General features: G+C 43.2%; 2 protein-coding genes across 7 annotated transcripts in view; one reads left to right on the top strand and one right to left on the bottom strand.

The window, feature by feature from the left end:
* The first annotated feature begins 486 nt into the window (after positions 1 to 486).
* Positions 487 to 23,868, top strand: part of C1H21orf62 (chromosome 1 C21orf62 homolog) — a 34,438-nt gene continuing 11,056 nt past the window's right edge. Inside the window, exons 1-3 of one of the 6 annotated variants that reach the window (XM_043508534.1) lie at positions 1,573 to 1,729; positions 3,899 to 4,037; positions 10,039 to 10,109. The gene's annotated coding sequence lies outside the window, so the exon portion shown is untranslated. Of the gene's footprint in view, positions 506 to 1,570; positions 1,730 to 3,876; positions 4,038 to 10,038; positions 10,110 to 23,868 lie in introns of those variants that run through there. The other 5 variants (XM_043508538.1, XM_043508526.1, XM_043508521.1 and 2 more) reach the window with 5 other exon arrangements.
* Positions 18,271 to 20,983, bottom strand: LOC119862742. Its single transcript, XM_038419979.2, has 2 exons — positions 19,501 to 20,983; positions 18,271 to 18,796 (listed from the first exon to the last, which is right to left on the bottom strand). The coding sequence occupies exons 1-2, from the start codon at positions 20,047 to 20,049 to the stop codon at positions 18,743 to 18,745; spliced, it is 603 nt and encodes a 200-aa protein (XP_038275907.1). The 5' UTR covers positions 20,050 to 20,983; the 3' UTR covers positions 18,271 to 18,742.

Here is a 23,868-nt window from a genome sequence, read left to right on the forward strand (position 1 = left end):
TTACCTCAGGGCCTCCTTCCTTGTGCCTGATATAGTGTGTACTGCTCAGTCTCTCCAACAGCACAACTTCCTCCCACAGCTCCTGACATCTACCCCCACCTGACTAACTGGGAGGCTTTTAACTAGTTTCAGTCAGTCTCTGGTTGGCTTCAGGTGTCCCAATCAACCTGGCATTTTCTCTGCCTTCTGGAAAGTTCTTAATTGGCCCCCAGTGTCTTAATTGACCTGGAGCAGCTGCCATTTCACTTATCCTGGTACCAGGGATTTGTTTAGCCTGGAGCTAATATATCTATCTCCCACTACTTTTCTATAGCCATCTGGCCTTGCCCCGTCACACTCTGCTATTTATTCCATGCTAATGCCCTGCCAGAGAACTTTTGCCTCTTGCTCTGTTGTCTCAGGATTTATGGGGATTTCTCTAACTATGCATCCTTGTGACCGTGAGCTCTGCTGATACATATGTGGTCCTTCAAACCCTTGCTACTAGTCCCATTGACAACTCCAGGTGATGAGCACTACACTTCGATAATATATGTTCGCAGGTTTGGGTCCTATGTGGATAACAATGACACTGACCAAGTGACATAGGTCTGTATTGCTACTTGGAACACCAGGTCAGGTGGGAACAGCTGCAGCACCTGAGAAGTGGTTGACGAAGGCATTACGCTTGAGTAGCTTAGGGGAAATTCCATCTGAAAATCTGCAGTTTGTTCTGACCAGTTCCAGCTGACCAAATAGGTTTTGGAAAGGAGCAACGGGTTTTGGGTACTAGCATTCCTGGAGCTACTGGCTTTCCACTTTAAACCAACCGAGCCTAGTCCAAGCCAGCAGAAAGCAGCAGAAGGATTCTGATGTAGTTTATGGAATTTCCACCCAGGTTGAGCACAGTGGCGCTAGAGAAGCACCCTTGGAAGCTGTGCCCTACCTGTACTAAAGCTATCGTGTGCACTCCCCTCAGAGCTGCTCTCCCAGCATGAGCAGATTGCATGGGGCAGGGAAGGATTCAGTGAGCCTTTTCTCACCATTCTTTCAGAGCAGCGGCTCTGGGGCAGTTTTAACTTGGTCCTAAATATTTAAATGTAAACTATTTGTGCACTGAGAGCATGTCTGCTGCACAATGTCTGTTTTGTTAGCCTGCCACAATTAAAGTTCAGGGCTCCGTGTTTGCTTTCATATATTACAACCATAGTATGACACATTTGTGTGTGGGACACATTTTCAAGATAGAAGCCGTGTTAGTCTGTATTCGCAAAAAGAAAAGGAGTACTTGTGGCACCTTAGAGACTAACAAATTTATTAGAGCATAAGCTTTCGTGAGCTACAGCTCACTTCATCGGATGCATCCGATGAAGTGAGCTGTAGCTCACGAAAGCTTATGCTCTAATAAATTTGTTAGTCTCTAAGGTGCCACAAGTACTCCTTTTCTATTTTCAAGATAAGTATAATGCTACCAATCAGAAGTATGGACAGAGCTAATAAAGACAGGTACTTATCCTGCTGTGTTGTTATTGAAATTTGTAGGCTGGGCTGCTCTCCTGGTTGTCATAGAAACAGCCTGAGCTGTTGGCGTCTAGAAAACATAAAAGAACAGCAAGTGCAAGAGCACACATTCCATCCTGCCTTGTAGATTAACTAGCCTGTCAAACAAGAGCAAAGCATCAGTGGGTAGATAAGGTCTATAAAGTAGACAGCCACTCAGTAAACAGCCTCGCAGACTAAACCTAGAAACGTAAGTACTTGTCTTTGTTTCGTCTTTTATAAAAACATGCACTACTGTGATTAAAGGAGCGGCATTTAATATCTTGTGCATTTTGCAACAGGCAATTTCTCTTATAGCACAATTATTACCCTGCCATTAACTCTTTCTTCAGACTGAAAGTTGCTATTTCAAATAGTATACGTGGTTTTGTTTTCACAGTGAATTGATAGCAAATGCCTTAAGACAGGAGGCTTGTCTTCTATGTGCATGTAAAGTTAACTGTCCATTTTGGGCTCACTACAGATAGTAAAGTAAACAAATAATAATTCTCTAAGTAATAATGCTAAAGAGTGATTTTACTATGGAAATAGTTGGCCCAATCCTGCAAACACTTTCTTTACATAAAAAGAACAGAAGTACTTGTGGCACCTTAGAGACTGACAAATTTATTAGAGCATAAGCTTTCATGAGCTACAGCCCACTTCAGAGTAGTTCCATTAAAGTCAATGGGAATATTTGTGTGAGTAATGCCAGAATAGAAGAGTAAGGATTGGGTCCACCATGTGTAATTTTCTATGAATAAAGCTGCCTTTTGAAAAGGAATGAAAGAGGAGGATCATGAAAGCAGCACCGATGAACTGTGTGTGTTCCTTGATTTAAGTTGTAAATTCAGAATCATGCTAGTTATATATTAAACAATAAATGAGATAAACATTCTGTGGCTGTTTGGCTCTGAAATCCTAGCATCAAGTGACAAAAATGTATAATTAGGAATGATAATACAACAGTTGAAGACATGGTGTGAACTATATATAGTTCTCCTTTATAACTTCACTATCAATTTAATCAGTGGTCATTACTGTTTTTCATCTTCTTTTTCTTTCCCTTTTTTAAATATAGGCTTTGACCCAAAGAAAAGAAAATAATAAAATACACTTTTTACACTTACTATATCTCTTTAGTCAATAGATTTTCCAATACTTTTTCCAGCCTTGGAAAATGTTTCCTGATTAACTTAACCTCTGCCCAGGACATGTTAGAAAAGGCCTAAAGAAATAAAAATTAACCGCATGCAAGCTTCTTGTCCTAGGACCTGATCCTGCATATACACATATAACTGGTGTGGTGGGGGGCGGGTGGGGGAGGGGCACTGATGGAATTTTTTGTTGCTGTAATAAAATGACTGTGCTGTTTAAAAGCTAGAATTAGCCCAATATGTTCTGTAGTCAACATCTTCATGAAACCCAGTAAAAATGAAAGAAATTACCAATAGAAACTAAAGGAGGACTTGTGGCACCTTAGAGACTAACAAATTTATGTGAGCATAAGCTTTCGTGAGCTACAGCCCACTTCATCGAATGCATCCGATGAAGTGGGCTGTAGCTTACAAAAGCTTATGCTCAAATAAATTTTAGTCTCTAAGGTGTCACAAGTCCTCGTTTTCTTTTTCGGATACAGACTAACACGACTGCTACTCTGGAACCAATAGAAACTAGTAATTTTGATGTTTCAACTTTTAGGTACCCAACCTGAGACACCTTAAAGGGCCTTGATATCAAAAATGCTGAAGCACCTACTCTCTGAATATCAACCCTCCCTTATTTTTTCCACCAACCACATTACCTTCATATGTAAAGTTACTCATGCACGTGTATACAGGATGCTGTAAATGTCTCATATGCAAGATGATATAAAATGTCTTAGAGTAGGCACCCAAAACATGAAGCACCCAAAATCACTAGTCACTTTTGAAAATTTAGGCTATTGTACAGTTGAATAACCAAGCATTTGATTATCAATATATTGTGTTTACTAAATGAAATCATTCAGTGGGAGACTGGCACATGCATGCACTCACACAAATAGACACACATTCATGCATCTATGCATTTTTTTTTTGTAATAATTTATTCTTTAAAACCACTGGGAACACAGAATCCTAAAACTACTGATTTTATATCTATTCAGAGTAAGTGTAAAGTACATCATATTTGTAAGGTATTCTCTTCCAAAAGACTGAACAAAGTATTTTCGTATAAGAGGCAAGTCTGGAAAGTTCTGAAATTGATAGCTGATATATCATTTAAAAGTAAGACAAATATCTTTCCATGATATAAATTATATACATGTATTTTTAAGATTTCTCTTTATGACAAACTCAGGATTTTATTATACAGCCCTAACACACCCTTAGGGCAGGTCTACACTACAGCCGGGATCAACGCTTTAAGATCAATCCACCAGCGGTCGATCTAGCAGGTCTAGTGAAGACCTGCCAAATTGACAGCAGATCGCTCTCCAGTCAATCCCGTACTCTACCCCCAATGAGAAGAGTAAGGTAAGTCGACAGGAGAGTTTCTCCCTTCGACCCCCCACGGTGTAGACCCCACAGTAACTCAACCTAAGGTATGTCGACTCCAGCCATGTTATTCACGTAGCTGGAGTTACATAATGTGACCGGTTCGGTCACAGAGACTCCCTTGGGACTGTCACCTGACATGCTGAAGTTACCTCTGAGTGCATTTTCCCTGCCAGCCTGGGACTCCAGAACCCTGTTTGGTTGAGCCAGAAATGCTAGCCTGCTGCAACACAGACCCAGGTCTGGTCCACGCCCTCAAAGCTGCAGACTTTAGGTAACCTGCAGAGCTGTTTTCACTTATCTCCAGCACCCAGACACCCAGTTCCCAATCCCAAATAAATCCATTTTACTCTGTATAAAGCTTATACAGGGTAAACTCATAAATTGTTCACCCTCTATAACACTTCTAGAGAGATATGAACAGCTGTTTGCTCCCCCAGGTATTAATCACTTACTCTGGGTTTACTAATAAACAAAAGTGATTTTATGAAGTATAAAAAGTAGGATTTAAGTTCTTTCAAGTAATAACAGACACAACAAAGTAAGTTATCAAGCAAAATAAAACAAAACACGAAGGTCTAAGCCTAATACATTAAGAAAATGAATACAGGTAATATCTCGCCCTCAGAGATGTTCCAATAAGCTTCTTTCACAGACTAGACTCCTTCCTAGTCTAGGCCCAATCCTTTCCCCTAGTACAGACCTTGTTAGTTCCAGCAGGCATCTTAGGTGAACGGCAGGGGATTTCACATGACTGGGACCCCCTTTGTTCTGTTCCACCCCCTTTTATAGCTTTGGCACAAGGCGGGAATCTTTTGTCTCTCTTTGGGTCCCCACCCCTCCTCCTAAATGGAAAAGCACCAGGTTTAAGATGGATTCCAGTATCATGTGACATGGTCACATGTCCTGTGAGACCCTAGCCTTCTTTCTTCCAGGGCTGGCCTGCACATACCCAGGAAGGTTTGCAAGTAAACAGAGCCATTTACAACCAATTGTCCTAATCAATGGGAGCCATCAAGATTCCAAGCCACCATTAATGGCCCACACTTTGCATAATTACAATAGGACTTCAGAGTAATACTTCATATTTCTAGCTTCGGATACAAGAATGATACATTCGTACAAATAGGATGAACACGCTCAGTAGATTATAAGCTTTGTAATGATATCTTACAAGAGACCTTTTGCATAAAGCATAGTCCAGTTACATATATTCACACTCATAAACATATTTCCATAAACATATGGAGTGCAACGTCACACATAGTGTAGGTCAACTTACCACAGTAGTGTAAACATAGCCTTGGTCAATGAGCCTACTCATGTGAGTGAGGAATATTCATAAGAATGGCCATTCTGGGTCAGACCAATGGTCTATCTAATCCAGTCTTCCAACAGTGGCTGGACCCAGATGCTTCAGAGGGAGTGAACAGAATAGGGCAATTTATTGAATGATCCATCCCTTGTCATCCACTCGCAACTTCTAGCATTCAGAGGTTTAGGGACATCCAGAGCATGGGGTTGCGTCCCTGACCATCTTGGCTAATGGCCTTTGAGGAACTTGTACTCCATGAACTTATCTAATTCTTTTTTGAACCAGTTTTACTTTTGGTCTTCACAATATCCCCTGGGGAGTTCAACAGGTTGACTGCGCATTGTGTGAAAAAGTTCTTCCTTCTGTATGTTTTAAACCTGCTGCCTATTAATTTGATTGGGTGACGTTTGGTTCATATGTTATTTGAAGGAGTAAATAACACTTCCTTATTCATTTTCTCCTCACCATTCATGATTTTACAGACCTCAATCATATCCCCATCATCTCTTTTCTAAGCTGAACAGTCCCAGTGTTGTTGTTCACTCCTCATATGGAAGCTGTAAACTGTTCCATACCACTAATCATTTTTCTTGCCCTTCTCAGTACTTTTTCCAATTCTAATACAACTTTTTTTGAAATGGGGCGACCAGATCTGCACACAGTATTCAAGGTGTGGGTGTACCAAAAATGTATATAGTGGTACTATGATATTTACTGCCTTATTAGCTACCTTTTTCCTAATGATTCCTAACATTGTTATCTTTTTTGACTGTCACTACACCTTGAGCCATGTTTTCAGAGAACTATGCATGATGACTCCAAGATCTCTTTGAGTAATACCAACTAATTTAGACCCCATCATTTTGTATGTATAGTTGCATGTGATGAAGCAGAGAGATCACCACCAGCAGGGAAGGGATGAAAGAAAGACTTTGGGCCCAGTTAGCTTTGCCCTGTTATACTTGCAACCAATGCCAGGCCTGGAGGGGTGGAGGAGGAAAGGAGGGAGTCTGGCTCAGTTTGGGGCTGACTGGTGAAAAGGCAGGAGCTTGCTGCCTCCCTCCCTGAGGGGAAGCGTTACTAGGCTGCCAGCCAAGGCAGTCACAAGGAAATAAGTACCAACTCCCTGGCCGAAGAGACTTAGAAGCACCCAGCCTAAGAAATAACGGCATGACTGAGGCATCGAGACCTTGTGGGGTTCCAGCCCTGCCAAACTTATGGCTGCCCCACCTGGAGGAACATGGGACCGCAGCAGAATGCCACCCAAATTCCACAAGAGGGCACTTCTAGAGATAAGCCACCACAGTGACTTGGACTATAGGGGCCACACCCCAAACTGAAGGGACAACAGTAGGAAGTAGCCCAGGGCAGTGGACATAGACTCCCCATTGGGAGGTCCCCTATTCAGGGGTGGACTCGCGCAAGGCCCTGGGCTGGGACATGGTGGAGTAGGAGGGCACAGGTACCCCTACTCCACGGCCCTAAAAACTGAGACACCTCGATCAGGGAAGCAAAAGGCCAGAACTCAAGTGTTCCAACAACTAGGCCAACTGGCCCTCCAAGATCCCTGTTATACTGGGATTATTTTTTCCAATGTGCATTACTTTGCATTTATCAACACTGAATCTGTCTGCCATTTTCTTGCCTTGTCACCCAGTTTAGTGAGATCGCTTTGTAACTCTTCGCAGTCTGCTTTGGACCTAACTATCTTGAGTAGTTTTGTATCATCTGCTAACTTTGCCATCTCACTGTTTACCCCTTTTTACAAATCATTTAAGAATATGTTGAACAGCACTGGTCCCAATGCAGATCCTTGGAGGATCTTGCTATTTACCTCTCTCTACTGTGAAAACTGACCTTTTGGTCCTATCCTTTGTTTCCTATCTTTTAACCAGTTACCAATCCATGAGAGAACCTTCCCTCTTATCCTAGGACTGCTAATTTTGTTTAAGAGCCTTTGGTGAGGGACCTTGTCAAAGGCTTTCTGAAAGTCCAGGTGCATTATATCCACTGGATCACGCTTGTTCACGTTTGTTGACACCTTCAAATAATTCTAATAGATCGATGAGACATGCTTTTCCTTTACAAAAGTTGTGTTGACTCTTCCCCAATAAATGGTGTTCATCTAAGTGTCTGATAATTCTGTTTTTTACCATAGTTTCCACCAATTTGCCTGGTACTGAAGTTAGGCTTACTGGCATGTAACTGCCACAAATGCCTCTGGAGTCTTTTTAAAAAATTGGCATCATGTTAGCTATCCTCCAGTCATCTGGTACAGGGGCTGAGTTAAGCAATAGGTTACATACCCCAATTAGTAGTTCTGTAATTTTATTTTTGGTTACCTTCAGAACTCTTGGGTGGATACCATCTGATCCTGGTAACTTATTACTGTTTAATCTATCAATTTGTTCCCAAACCTCCTCTATTGACACCTGCAGGCCCGCTGATAGGGGGGAGCAAAGGGGGCAATTGCTCAGGGGCCCGGGCAATTTAAAAGGACCCCAGGGGCCTGCTGCCACTGCCACAGTTGCATTCATTTTTGGCCTGCCTAATTAAACTTTTACACTTGACTTGCCGGAGTTTATACTCCTTTCTGTTTTTCTCCTTAGGGTTTGACTTCCAATTTTTAAAGGATGTCTTTTTACTACTCAAAAAGAAAAGGCACCTTAGAGACTAACAAATTTATTTGAGCATAAGCTTTCATGAGCTACAGCTCACTTCATTGGACCACCTCTTTTATTCTGCTGTTTTGCTATGGTGGTGGTTGGTTTGTTTTTTGTGTGAGTGTGCGCTCTGTATTTTCTTTTGTTTTTGTACCTTCCATCTGAGGGTCTCCAAGTGTGGTTTTGTTTTGTTTTTTTAAACATTAAGGACACATTTGACAGGGCAGATTGGAGGCACAACACCCTACTGGAGGTGCTGGAATAATGGACCTAATTTTCCACTGTTACACCAAATTTACACTATTGATTGTGGTGAGGTTACTCTGGTGGAATGGAAAATCAGGCTCATTGTGCTTCTGTAGACACAATGGGTCCAATTCACCATTGCCTGGTACTTTGTGTAGCCATTTGACCAATTCAAATTGTGTGTTAAATGCGGTCATCTGATTTGGTAGCATTTTACACCGCTTGGCTCTCACTTTGCACTGGTATAAATGCCTACACATGATGCAGGCCGAAGGTGAATGACTGGGCTGGAGCAGCCACAGTGTCACCCTTTGACAGGAAGCAGCATGCACTTCCATCCACACACACCCAAGTGGGACTAGCTCCAGAACTATTTGGGGGAACTAACTCTGCCTAGGTTGTTAGGCTTATACAGTCTTTAAGGAAGACTATGGAAGGCAACTGTGCCTGGCCTCTGTGCAGACACGAGAGAGAGAAGGTCCCTTGTGCTCTCTTCTACCCATGTGGACTTATGCAGAGCTGGGAACAGTCTTGCTCTAACCCAGGGATTGGAAACCTTTGGCATGTGGTCTGCCAGGGTAAGCCACTTGGTGGGCCGGGCCGGTTTGTTTACCTGCCGCATCCACAGGTTCAGCCGATCACAGCTCCCACTGGCCGCGGTTTGCCGCTCCAGGCCAATGGGGGCTGCGGGAAGTGGTGTGGGCTGAGGGATGGGCTGGTTGCTGCTTCCCACAGCCCCCATTGGCCTGGAGCGGCAAACCGCGGCCAGTGGGAGCTGGGATCGGCCGAACCTGTGGATGCGGCAGGTAAACAAACCGTCCTGGCCCACCAGGGGGCTTACCCTGACGGGCTGTATGCCAAAGGTTGCTGATCCCTGCTCTAATCAACTGAAGCTCACAACACCCTTGTGAGGTAGGTAAATATTCTCATCCCCACTTATTGGGGGATAATGCTTTCTTGTTCCCTTTGGGTCTGTTTTTTATGTTAATTTGCCTCACTTAATTTTAAACATCACAGCCCCAAGTCTCTGAAATGTTTTCTTCCAATATCTACAAAAACATGTAGTGGGAGTGACAGGCTGCTATGATACCACATGCTTGACTAAACCAAACACTAAAGTATCAGTGACTGAACCAGTGGCATTCACTAGCTTGCTATTTCAAAAGAATGCTAATATGCATCCTTCACATGCCCAGGCTTGAACAAGAATACTCATTCTATGGTATCTAAGGCCCCAATCCTGCAAACACTTAATCACACATACTTTTACTTGCTTGAATAGTCCTACTGGAGTCCATGGGGCTACTCACATGAGTAACTTATGCACTTGCATGAGTGTTTGCAGGATCTGAGTATAAGGTTACAGTTTTACATAGTTTGTCTTTAAAAGAAAGATTATAAACCCTATGAACAAGTCTGTATCCTTATACCCAGAGGCACTCCTGCTACAACTGTTTGGCTGCTCTGCTTAGAGATAGCAGCCTTAACTTCCCCAGTGCAAGATATTGTAAATATAATTTGCTGTTTAATAACAATAATAGCAGATCATCCTGTGGTCTTGAACCTGTAGCCTCAAAGTCTTTAGAGCATCAGCTTTAATCATTAGGTTATTGAACCTGAGGCTCTTAGGCTGGGGGTTTTCTATATTTATCTGTAGTCTAACTAAATACATACATAAACTGACTAAACAAAAAATCTCATAAGTCCTATTCTGCTATCATCCTCAACAGTGAACCCACTACAAATTCCCTTACAGTAAACTGGACATTCTGGGCCATCCCCAGGACTCTACTGCCTCCACAGTATGGATTCCACCATGGCTTCATGGTAAGGCCAGGTATCTCATCTGATATGAAGGCTTATAAAGGGCCTGACTCTCGTTTACAGTAAGGCCCCTTACACCATTATTCAATGTAAACATAATTTACACTTGTTCTGAGGTTTCCTTACACTGCCAGGTTGGCTTTAGTGTTTTTATAATTAAGAACATAATTTGTAATCCCATTGAATTCAATGAAGCTACTCATGTCCTTAATGTTAAGCACATGAATAAATCTTTTCAGGATGTCCTTGGAGATGTAGTTTCATAGAGTTACAGTAGGACTAAAGTTATGTCCAGAAAATCTGATAGGTTTTCATGTATAAAGGTAATCTTTATGCTGTGTATAGTGGGAAGAAGAGGATGTCATTCTTGTTTCTTCAAATGCCAGAAAGATGCACATCAAAAACTATGAGGTAGTCACAATTTGAACATAAACGCAACCGTCTAAAGGAAATCTCAGCTGTTCTTTTCTAGAGACAGTCAGTATTAAATATAAAAATATACAAAGATGAACACAAGTCTGGAGTACTCTTTGCTCATTAAGGCTAGCTAATTCAAGTGCTAAAAAAGTTTGCTTTTTCTCCCTTCTGCTTCTGTCTTGCGATTTCTATATGAGAAGGGTAGTAACTTTTCTTGGCAAGATATATTTAAATATACAAAGCAGTGATCCTCTGCCTGTGCCTTTTGAGCCTTTTCAGAGCTCTAAATATGGTTCTTCTGCTGTCCATGTGTCTGAAGGGTTCTCTGCATGCTCTGTCTGAATCCTGGAAGAAAGCATGGAGTTCTGATTAATAATTCTCCCTGTCTACCTAATCTATGTGTATTGCTCTATCTGGCATAAAGCTGCTGTGGAGTCAGTCCCAATACCTGTGTGAATGCAAAATCTTTAGTGTGGGAGGGAGGGATAGTTCTTTTTTGAAATTAAAAAACAAACAAACTTTTAAATAGCATGGCCTGATTTAAGCCAACAAAACCAAAGGAAAATTATGTAGTGATGGCAACCAGTCCACCCTTACTGTCATGCTTACCTACTTATTGCAGCTATTGAAATACAGCACATAGCTCTGATATCCTGTAATATCTATGAATAAGGTGAGAGATGGTCCGTCTTCATAGAGTTCTATTTCTAAATGTCTTTGCTTTTGTCCAGCACCCTTAACATTATTTTGATATAGGTCTAGGATTGGTTGGGATTTTGTGTGTGTGTGTGTGTGTGTGTGTGTTTTAATTCAATCTGTGTGCTTTAGCCAGGCTCACAAGACTCTGTGGATTTAAGCTCCTCAGTGTTTGATACAGCACTTTCACATAGTCACATGTAAACACAAGCTATCAATGAAGATTTTTAATTAGTTTTTCTTCTCAATAGAGAATGAAGGAAAGCACCCTGTGAAGAAGTTAATTGTATAGTCTCGAGGCTTCCACTGAATGGGATTAGCTTCCCTGAGACGGCAGCATTCTTACACAACAGCCACGGACTGTTGCTTTTTTGGTTTCCCTAACATACAGCAGATCTGCAATTAACAGAAAAATTACTGAGCATGATCAAAGCAAATTCAAGCATTTAAAATAAGAAACAAATAAAGAAAAATACCCCCCCCCAATTCCCTTTATTACCAGAAGCTGGTAAGAAAAGAGGGGAAAAATCATCTGGCAAGGAAGCTTTTTGGACAGTCTGCTTTAAAATGCAGAAAAACTGGCACAATATTAAAAATGCTTGGTTGAAACAATCAAAGCTGAATCATTCTGATGGTCAGTTTATGACCACTTTGACTTTCAGCTAGCTTTTCTTAAAAAAGCCAATTTAGGTAATTTAAAGTTGTCTATTCAGGGTCAAATCCTCTGCTAGCATATGCATGCCAAACTCTCTTGAAGTCAGTGGCGTTGTTGCTGTTTACGTGATAAATATATCCTGTTGGATTGTTTCCATGTGAAAGCAAAAGTCCTGCAGCTGAGGACACAGCTTCTTTGCTACTTTGTAACTGTATAACTGAATGGCCCCATCACTGGAGCAGGTAGCAGAATTGCTACCCCACTCCTATAAAGCTGGCACTCAAAGGATTGAGGAAGTCTGTGGGGGAAAGTGCTGAGTCATATCTTTCCTCACGTTGTTGTGTGGAACGAGCAATGCACTCCTGAGCAGTGAGTATGTATTGAATTGGATCTGAACGGAAATAACAGTAAGTCAGCATCTGGGGCAAGACTCTTCAAAAGAAAAACAAGCTAAATCCAACACAGTAACTGGTTCTCTGTTTCTTTCTTATCTTCTTTTATGCTCTGTCAGCAGACATTTCTAGGCACAGGGGGAAAACTGGCCCAGAGACCCAATTCTGTGTTCTGAGTATACTTTTCATTAGGCTCTATTATAACATTGGTTTATAAAATCTGAAAGAGAATTGTATTTGTTTATTGTATGTGATACCCAGTACATCACAAGTTCTATTAGCATGAGACATCCTTCAGCAGGATGGTTGACCATGATTCTGATCTTAGACAGATGAACATACACTCTGTTTCTTGTTCAGCTTTCTTATATCAGAAATGTCATTTATTTATTCTCTCAAAATCTAGTTTTTCAGTCTTCTTGGACTGAAAACTACTGGGTCACCTGCATACCACTCAGTAATCTAATTTGTGCACTGACCTTAATAATAACCTTGAAAGTTTCTGAATTTACAAACTTCTGTACTGGGTCAGCTGCCTCTTGTGCTAGACGTTTTTCAGTTTTAATGTATAATTGAAGGAAATGACACAAATGTAAAGATAAGGGAACAAATCCTGCCCATCTTCACATTCTCAAAGTTAGTCAGCCAAATATGTAGCCTGCACTATTTGTCTTAATAGTTTGCAAAGTTCATTCATATGTACTAACTTTTTGAGTGGTGGAGAGGTGGTTAGGTTTCAAAACCATACCCACAAGTCATTTCTTATAACTTGCAATAGAACGGAGGCAAAAACAGAGAGGAATATGGATATTACTAGCATCTCACAAGCAACAATGAGAAATGATATAAAATATATAAAAAATTAGACCTCTAAATTGTGGTAGAGGAAGAGGTAGTTGGTTTTTAAATATAAAAAAAACCCCTTGTAAATAGAGTGCCCTGATGTCAGGCTGCCTTCTTGTAGCCCCTGTGTGCTGAATGATTGTATCATAATGCACACACAAGAGGACAGAATGAAGTTTGCATGAGCTTTGCAACATTAACATATTTTAATGTAGTTTGTTGTAACATAGTTTCCTAGGTTTTGGGGAAGGGGGGAATTATAGAAGGGTGTGTGTGATTTTTTTTGTTTAAGAAAAAAGAACAAACATTCTACTGTGTGCATCTGTAACAGCCCCTCTGCCCCCTCATGAATCATCAGAAGGGGTGGACCCACAGACTGCCACTACCTGAGCTACACGGCTAACAACATTAGTTAGCAAGGAAGAGGGCTCTCTTTACAGATGGGAGGATGGGTTGCTTGGTCCAGGTGCTGAGTCCAGGGGATACTCGGGGGGAAACCCAGCTAGGCCTGACTTTCTCACTCTCCCATCCTCAGGAACTAGGGCAGCTTCTGCCCCAGGTGTTGCTCTCAGCGAGAGAGACTGGCTATTGGCACCAAGGAGTGGCTGAGAGGAGCCCTGTACCCATCTCTTTCTCTCTTTCCCCCTCCACAACTGGATGTTGGGGAAGTTTCTACCCCATGTTGTGCTTTGGAGTATGTGTATGCATGTGAATGGGCCACTGAGAGCATAGGCTGGGTTGGAGATGCATGTGCAGCGCTCAGCCTGGCTGTCTCTCCTCTCTCCCACTCCAGCAGCAGCAAGAGCTTGGCCTCATAACGTTCAGTGATTTTTGGCAGGCTGTCCAAATTTTCCTGAGGAACACAAGTGAGAGAATGGAATGTGTTTTTTTAACATGTCATAGCTCAGCCAAATCATAACTGTATTTCATGAAGCCAAAAGAGAGGGAAAAAAAAAAGCCATTCCCCCGCCAAATATCAAAGGCCTTCTGAATACCATGGAGTTGTGAGAATTTATCAAAGAAAAGATCACAAGAATCTTTTATAATGGAAAATGTTATGCAACCTAAATTTAGGGCTTGCTACCAGCTCCTCCAATAGCACTTTAACAGTGTTCTCTTAAGATACAAATATAATGCAACACCAAGGAAATGAAATTTTAAAAATTACATTGTTGCAATATTATGGATAATATTGCATATACACAAAAGATGGATACATTTATGTTGTAGTTGTGCTGATCCTATGTTGGTGCAAATTAGCACACCTCCATTGAACTTATGCTGATTTTAGCTCAAGAAATGGCCCATAATTCTCACAACAGATTTAGCTCAGATACTTCACATATAGTGGTCTAAATGTTCAAAAGTTGGCCTCTGCTTTGCACCCACAGTTTTTGATGTCAGTTGATGTCATTTGGATATCTAAGTGCATGACTGTGTCAGGTGTTCCTTATGAAACTTTACAATCTCTGAAAACATCTGCTCAGTGTGCAGTGGCAGTCAAAAAAGCTAACAGAATATTAGGAACCATTAGGAAAGGGATAGCTAATAAGACAGAAAAATATCATCATACCACTATAGAAATCCATTCTTTGTCCATGCCTTGAATACTGTATGAAGTTCTGGTCACCCCATCTCAAATATATATATATATATATATATATATATATATATATATATATATATAATTAGAATTGGAAAAAGTACAGAGAAGGGCAACAAAAGTGATTAAGGATATGGAACAACTTCCATATGAGAGGAGATGATAAAGACTGTGACTTTTCAGCTTGGAAAAGAGACAACTAAGAGGAGATATGATGGAGATGTACAAAATCATGACTGGTGTGGAGAAAGTGAGTAAGAAAGTGTTATTTGCCTCTTCACATAACAGAAGAACCAGGGCTCATGTAATGAAATCAATAGGCAGCAGGTTTAAAACCAGCATAAGAAGTACTTCTTCACACAGTGCACAGTCAACCTGTGGAACTCATGCGCAGTCAACCTGTGGAACTCATTGTCGGGGATGTTGTGAAGTCCAAAACTACAATAGGATTCAAAAAAGAACTAGATAAGTTCATGGAGGATAGGCCCATCAATGGCTATTAATCAGGATGGTCAGGGATGCAACCTCATATTCTGAGTGTCCCTAGCCTCTGATTGCCAGAAGCTGGGAATGGACAACAGGGGATGGATCACTCAGTGATTGCCTGTTCTGTTCACTCCCTCTGAAGCACCTGACATTGGCCACTGTCAGAAGACAGGATACTGTGATAGATGGAACATTGTTCTGACCCAGCATGACCATTGTTCTGACCCATTCTTATGTCTTTATGTGTACAGCAAGAAGAATCTGAGCTTTGTGCCTCCTAGGGTAGAGAAAAGGAAAATTGGAGCTAGGAAAGTTGCATGACCCCAGATTCACCTTCCTCACTGTAATTGTTCTCCTGCTGCAGGTAAAGCAATGGGCAGAGCCTTGAAAACCACTCATCTTCCATTCTTTCTATGGCAGCTCCAAATGCACTTGTGCTACAAGAGTACCATAGCTGCATGGTCAGATGGGAGTCTGCAGGCCCAGATTTCAATTTTCCTGTGAGACTGAACTCTGCCATAAGAGCATAATGGCTTGGTCTCTCAGAACTAGCAATGGAAATCCCCATCTCCAGCCTGACCAGTACATGGTCTCTGATGAAAGGGAGAAGGGAAAGTTGGAGCTTCTGGGGAAGGACAGAAAGGAGGGGTCACTCTGACAGTTTGGGGATATGCCTGTGTCAAATTATGAATTCCATATTGTTTTATGCATGCCATTGGTGATTGTAACCTTCATTGTGGATTAGAGCATCCATTTTGTAGCAGAGGCTTGACACCTAGTGGACAGACTATGTCTGAGGTGTAGTGTACACTACAGAGTTAAGTCGATGCAAGTAACGCCAATGATCATAAACCGCTATAATTACATCTCTTGTGCATGTTCACACAATGCTCCTTCTGTTGGCGGAGCATGTCCACAGTTGGTGCTCTAGCATAGACAGTGAGAGGAGTGAGTGCTGGGTAGCTATCTCAGTGCAACTCACCACCTTCTGCTGCTAGGAGTTGTGGGAAGGCAGAGTGGATCAGAGAGCGTTATGATGTGGGCTCAACGTCCATGATGCAGTTTTTTCCGTCCCATCATTCCATGGGCTTCCAATTACATTTTGCACCCTTTTTAAACCACCCCTGTTTACTCTGCATCCTCCATCTCTTCCTGAAAAAATGGATCTTGCACTGCTCTCTATTGTTGTGGTCAATTTTATGCTGATCATGCAGTATATCATAAACTTCAAAATCTGAATAGAAATTTGAGGTGCCTGCCCTGCTGTGTGCCATGGAAAGAAACAACGCCAGATTACTTTTGGCATTCATGGAGCAGCTTCACACAGTGGACCATTGCTCTTGGGCTCAGGAAACAAGCACTGAGTGGTGGGATTGCATCAATATGCAGGTCTGGGATGACAAGCAGTGGCTGCAGAACTTTTGGATGTGCAAAGCCACCTTCCTGGAACTGTGTGAGAAGCTTGCACCAGCACTGTGGCACAAGGGCACCAAAATGAGAGCTGCCCTCTCAGTGAGAAGCATGTGTTGATTTGCTTTGTGGAAGCTAGCAACTCCAGACTGCTACTGGTCAGTCGTGAATTAGTTTGGAATTAGGAAGTCCACCATGGGTATTGCATTTATGCAAGTGTGCAGGGCCACTAATCACATCCTTTTATGAAAGACTATGGCCCTTGGAAATGTTTGAGAAATAGTGGCTGGCTTTGCAGCAATGGGATTCCCTAATTGTGGTGGGGCAATAGATGGCACGGATATCCCAATTTTGGCCCTGGATCATCTTGTGATGGAGTACATTGACAAAAAGGGGTACTTCTCTATGGTATTGCAGGTGCTTGTGGATCACCAGGGTTGCTTCACTGACATCAAAGCTAGGTGGTCAGGGAAGGTGCATGATGTATGCATCTTCAGGAACACCGGCTTTTACAGAAAGCTGCAAACAAGAACTTTCACACCGAAGATTCCACTGGAGGATGTTGAAATGCCCATAGTGATCCTTGGAGACCCAGCCTTACACAGGATACTCTTCCCATCTCAGTCCCCCTTACTTCCCTGGTTCATGAAGACTTGCATAGAAAACCTGGACAGCAGCAAGGAACGCTTCAACAATAGACTGAACAGGTGCAGAATGACCATTGAATGTACATTTGGCAGATTAAAAGCAAGTTGGGGCTGTCTTTATTGCAGGTTAGACCTAAAGGAGGAAAATATTCCCATGGTCATAGCAACCTGCTGTGTGCTGCATAATATTTGTGAGACTGTGGCAGGGCAGGTGTAAACCCCTTTAAGGCCTTGCCAAAATGCTGTCTGCAGTCTACTCTCTGGCCAGGAGGCCGGGGTAGAGATGCAGGTACTCAGCAGGAGTCCAGCTGCAAGCCCTAACGAGGGCTGGCTCAGAGGAACATGCTAAGCTAAGTAGTGACAGCTGGGCTGAGGCAGGAGAGGGCTATAAAAGGCCTGGGCAAACCTCAGTGGGGAGGCTAGCTTGGGAGGAGACAGGAGGGCAGTATCACTGTCTCCTTACCAAAGAAGGAAGTCTCAAAAGCCAGGAGTCTCTGGGGAGGGTCTGTGGGGCACGAGCTATTGGGGACTGCACGAACACTGTAAATAAAGACACTTGGGTGATATAGCAAAAGAAGGCGTGGAAGATTCTTTATTATACCAGCCTAAACACAGGGTGCGGGCTCAAGAGGGAGAAAGCCTCTATCACAGGGTCACCTCAGGCTAAGGGTGAAAAGTTTCCCCAGGGGTGGAGTGTGGAGTTGGATCGCCTGGTGGCTGATTTTAAGCAGCCAGATACCAGGGCTATTAGAGGGGCACAAGGGGGTGCTATTTGAATCAGAGAGGCTTTGAGGTACCAGTTTGACAATGAGCACCGGCAATGTGTCTTTCTATAAAGCATTCTGCCATGCTTTAACTTGCCACCTTGCATGAAAAATTTTGATGATTGCTTCCTGACCATGATTTGCAGACTGCAAATGTGCTAATTGCTCGGTGTATTAATTCCAGAAGCAACCACCATGTGTAGGAGACAAATAAAGATTGATTATCTTTCAGAGAGTATTTTTTATTAAATATCAACAAACAACACTCAGAAAACACTTTCTGGAAAGGGACATAACATTGACCAGGGCACTTCCCTGGCGGAGGCTCTCATAGCTGCATCTCACTACAGCTATCATTTTGGAAGCTGTCTGAAGGGGCGGAGTGAATGGGATACTGCAACGGGCCAGGAAGATGCAAGGAATGTGTGGGAATAATTTGGGGAGGGCATGGCAAGCAGTTCTGTATGGGCGGCAGGGGAGGCGAGTACATGTGTTCTGCCTGCAGCACTATTAGGGACTTGAGCATCTCTGTTTGCTCCTCCTTCACTTTTATCATCTGCTCCTGGCCCCCTACAATTTGCTCATGCCCCTGCTTCCTCTCCTAACTATTTTTAAATTTTCATTAATTGAGTTCTCTCCACGCCTTGTGTTCTTGATCTGTGGCATGAGAGGATTGGAGCATCTCCCAAAACATGTCCTCCTTGCTCCTCCTCAGTCCCTTCCTTATCTGGTGGAGGTGCTCTGCTGGTGTGTAGGGGGTTCCTGTGAAGACCACACCTGCAGAAGCACAAGAAACAATAAACAGAGGCATGATTGTTAGTGCACTCACAACTTCAAATGATAATAGTAAAATACACCTCTTTCTCACTGTCCCTTGGCAAGCACAGAGCTCAGAAAACACCCTACATATGGTAAGTTCAGCTCAGGGATGGGAGAGGGCATTCAAGATGGGGCAAAGGGTCTTGGTGGCTTTTTAAGAGGATCACTGCAAATGAGTATAGACAATATTGTAAATTCTGCCACTATTTTACAAATGTGGGATCATTGAAGCTGATATCTCATTCCTGAGCGTAAGCAATGATGCAAGGGAGCATCTCCTGCATGCATGTGGCTTCAGACCCGGTCCTTATGCTGTTTGCCTGTGTGCTGCTTTGGTCCTTGCACAAATGATTGCCAATTGGCACAGGAAAGTTTCCTACAATGGGGGAAGGAACAAAGCAGCTCTGCCAAAGAACCTCCAGAAGAGGATCGCTGAGTACCTCCAGGAAAGTTTCCTAGAGATCTTTCTAGAGGATTCCTGTGAAATCTCGGTCTGCATTAACCCACTGATCTGCAGGGGCCTCGCTGCATAGCTACGTACAGATACAAACACTGCTAATCTTGTACATTTTTATCCCTTAGCCCACTTCTAGCATATAACAAAGCAAAGGACAGTTCTACCTCATGTAACCAAGCAGTATCAACTCAAAACAAGCACTTACCAGAGCCCCTCTCTCCTGCATTATGCATGCCAGAGACAGAGTGCTGTGACTGGCTCGAACCTTCCAGGGTTGAGAAGAAGTCCTGGCTTGCCACAGCATGACAAGATGTCCCCGTTGCCTGTTCCACCTCATCCTCAATTCCACTTCCTCGTCCACCACTTCATCCTTGGGGTTAAGTCCACAGGCCACTCTCTCCAGCCCCCGTGAAGTATCCACGGGGCTCTTGGCAGAGGAGGTGGAGATGCCACAGAGAATGGCATCCAGCTCCTTATAGAAGCAGAAGGTCTTCAGCACAGCACCAGAGCAACGGGTTGACTCCCTTGCCTTCTGGTACACCTGCCTCAGCTCCTTTATCTTCACCTGGCACTGATGCATGTCCTGTTCATAGCTCTTCTCCAACATGCCACAAGAAATCTCGCCATAGGGATCGAAGTTCCTATGGCTGGCGCAGAGCTGGGATTGCACAGCCTCCTCTTCCCACAGTACCAGAAGATCCAACAACTCAGGTGTGCTCCAAGTGGAAGAGTGTTGGCTGTGTGGAGCCGCCATGGTCAGCTGAGAAGATGCAATGTGAGCTCTCCACGCCGAGCAAACAGGAAATGGAATTTCAAAAATTCCCAGTCCTATAAAGGGGAGAAGGGGTAGTGCAATAGTGGGGGTTCAGGGAGAAGGGTCAGCCTGAGGCGGGGCCTTGGGGGAGTGGGTGGTGCGAGGGCATGGCCTCAGGGGGCAATGTGGCGTGGGGGGACGGGGCCACAGTTTGGGCACCTGTGGCCCCCATACTTGTAAAGTGCTTCCATCACTCCTGCTCTAAGGCGAAAATGTCTAAGAGGTTTCGGGAAGGCTGTGGCACATGTTCTGTGGTGTAGGTGGCCAGACTGAGAGGTTCCACTGCCCAAGAAAAGGTGTCAGATATACGGTCTTTACCTGGAAGTGCATCTGAGAGACCCAGAGCTTGGAACAGTGACCAATCACTACCCAGACCCAGGGACCTTAGAACCACATATGATTCAGTGGTTAGATCCAATCACAACAGCCTGAAGTTCATCCAGAGAGGAGGACTGGCTCAGGCTCTGACAGTCACTGAAAGAGAGGCAACAGAAAACAAACAACAAAGGAAAAAAATAAGAAGAAATAGAACACACCAAAAACAGAAGAAGGAAAACGTGAGGGAGGAAAAAAGGAAAAATGCACAGAAAAGAAAAAAAATAGACCAAAGACAGGGGAAAGAGGGGAAAAAATGAGGAATGAAAGCATTTTTCTGGAACATGGTGCATAGGAACATGAAGGGTAGCAACAGGGAGTATGCCCAGATACCAATCTAATGCAAGGTGAAGGCTCCAATATCAAATGCTGATGAACCCCTGTTGTTCAGTAAAAAGAACAGGAGTACTTGTGGCACCTTCAGAGACTAACAAATTTATTTGAGCATAAGCTTTCGTGGTTTACAGCCCACTTCATCGGATGCATAGAATGGAACATATAGTAAAAAGATAGGTTTCAGAGTAGCAGCCGTGTTAGTCTGTATTCGCAAAAAGAAAAGGAGTACCCGTGGCACCTTAGAGACTAACAAATTTATTAGAGCATAAGCTTTCGTGAGCCACAGCTCACTTCATCGGATGCATTTGGTGGGCTTTTTCCACCAAATGCATCCGATGAAGTGAGCTGTGGCTCATGAAAGCTTATGCTCTAATAAATTTGTTAGTCTCTAAGGTGCCACGGGTACTCCTTTTCTTTTTGCGAATACAGACTAACAAATTTATTAGAGCATAAGCTTTCATGAGCCACAGCTCACTTCATCGGATGCATTTGGTGGAAAAAGCCCACCAAATGCATCTGATGAAGTGAGCTGTGGCTCACGAAAGCTTATGCTCTAATAAATTTGTTTGTCTCTAAGGCGCCACGGGTACTCCTTTTCTTTTTTAGTAAAAAGATATTTATACATACAGGGAACATGAAAAGGTGGACTGTCTGGCCAAGAAGGAAGTAATACTGAAATGCTCCAAAATTTCTTCTAATACCACGAGACTGGGAGCATACAGAGAGGGATTCACAAAGTTATTTAGGTGCCTAACTCCCATGAGAGTTAGCACCTAACTACCTTTGTGAATCCCACACATCATAATCCTATAATAGGGTGACCAGATAGCAAGTGTGAAAAACTGGGACAGAGGGCGGAGGGTAATAAGAGCCAATATTAAAAAAAATCCAAATATTGGGACTGTCGCTATAAAATCGGGACATCTGGTCACCCTAATCCCATATCATAATATGGGCTCCCTCAGGAATGGGGGGAGAGCCGCAGATTTCTGAGTAGGATAGTCCTCTCCACTCAACTCCATACCATCATGGAGAAAAATATTACGTGAAGAAGATAAATAGAACTAGGATCCAAATTATTGGGTATGTGGAAGGAATTTAGAGTTGCATATTTGGAAGGTAGGAAATGGCTGTTCTACGTTCACAAAAACCAAAATCCTGCCTCCAGCACCTATCACAAGTGATGTAGCTGGACCCCTCTCTCACCCTTTGTCAGTCTTGTCTATTTAGACTATAAGCTGGTCTGGGGGAGGGACAGTTTCTTATTATGTGTTTCCACAGCCAGTGATCCACTAGAGCCCTCTATTTGTTTGGAGCCTCTGGACACTATTATACTGCAATTAAATAATAAGAATACATAAATAATGGTTGGGATAACCTATATGGCCTTTGGTCATTGCATAGCAGAATAGCCTCACCCCAGTCAGATATACGCAGATACTCCCAGTAAATTCAATAGTTGCAGCATTAGGTCCAGACATCGTGAAAACCTTGCTACTGGGTGCATCTGAGTTCTTCCAGTGCTGTGCACAGTGTTAATGCATATGCAGTAAAATCAGAGTTAATGATGTAACCTTCAAGCAGGCCTCTCCATACCCCCACCCAAAGATTAGTTCAAGCAGGAATTGCTGTTAAGAATAATCTCTGTAAAGCTGGTAGGTAGGGATCATTGCCGGGGCAGGAGCTCTGTGCAGATGAACATGTCCAGTACACATCATACTAACTCTAGTTACAAAGTGCTTGCAGAGCACTCTCTATATAGGTTTGGAGAGAGGCAAAATAGGGGTGGACAACTTCTATGTCCCCATCCCACTGTTGACCATAGACTTTCTTTCAGGAGTCCATGGGCAGGGCCTGCCAGAATGTGACCCCAAGGATCTAGCAGTAGGCTGTAGCAATAATGCATGATTCTGCCTCTAGACAGGGCCCCATAAAAATAGAATTTACTTGTGTCCAGAAGAAAACAGCTGATTTCTTTAGGAATTTATACTTCATAATGTATGGGGGAGGGTTAAAGTATACCAAGAGTTGGGCAGCTTGACCCAAATAAGACTGTATTTATCTATGGATGAGCTCAAGTTCAGAGGTAGAGTCGGAAGACATTAATCCCAATTCTGTTCCGACTGAAAACTGGAGGCATAAATTAGACCAGCTCTAGAGACTACTCTGCTGGCCACACTTTCTTAGTGCAGGAGCCCAGAACAGCAGGGACATATTGTGCTCTGGTAAAAGGACAATGAGAATACTTAGGAGGCTAAATAAGAGGCTATTGCAGTAATCAAAATGGACTATAATGAGGGGGTGAATGAAAGATTTGGCTGTGAAAAGAAGATTTGGTGATGAAAAGAAAAGAATGGATGTTGAGGAGGAAGAAATGGCAGGATTTGGATCTGGCCTGGATGTATATGATTGGGAAAGGGAGGAGTCAAAAATACCACAAATTGCAGGTTTGAGTAATGAGAAAGATGGTGGTGCTGTCAGCAGAGAAGGTTTGGGAGGAAACATAAGGAGTTTGATTTTGGTCGTGTTAAGCTTCAGCTGATGACAAGACATTGCATCGGGGAGAGAGGCTGAAATGTGGGATTGAATGGAAGGAGATAGGCTGGGGCAGAAAGAGAGATTTGCAAGTCATTATCCTAGAGATGATAGTGCTGATGAAATTGCCCAGAGACAGGGTGAGAATTGAGAAGAGCCTTGGGTATCCCTACAGGCAGCGGGAGAGGGGAGAAGGAGAGCCTGCGACCTGTGCCGCTTCCTGCAGCTCTCATTGGCCAGGAACGGTGAACCGCAGCCACTGGGAGCTGCAGGCGGCCGTGCAAATGTAAACAAACTGTCTGGTGGCTCGCCAGTGGATTATCCTGAAGGGTCACGTGCGGCCTGCGGACCACAGGTTGCCCACCACTGCTTCTGGGGTTTATAGTCCTGTCACTGGTAAGCAGGCACGTAGCAGTAGTAAATGGGCTCCAGAGCCCTGGAGTAAGGGCAGCCAGACTAGTCACAGGAAACTCTGAGAGGAAAGTGATTTTATTCTGTAGGGACAGTGGATTC

Source organism: Dermochelys coriacea, chromosome 1, assembly GCF_009764565.3.
Source record: "Dermochelys coriacea isolate rDerCor1 chromosome 1, rDerCor1.pri.v4, whole genome shotgun sequence".
Lineage (NCBI taxonomy): Eukaryota > Metazoa > Chordata > Testudines > Dermochelyidae > Dermochelys > Dermochelys coriacea.

Bases quoted from the DNA above. Each gene is read 5' to 3' on its own strand.
- LOC119862742 (XM_038419979.2), bottom strand. From the start codon at position 20,049: ATGGCGGCTCCACACAGCCAACACTCTTCCACTTGGAGCACACCTGAG. The intron at 18,797-19,500 runs GTAAGTGCTTGT...GTGCTTCTGCAG, and splicing joins TGCAGGAGAGAGGGGCTCTG to GTGTGGTCTTCACAGGAACC.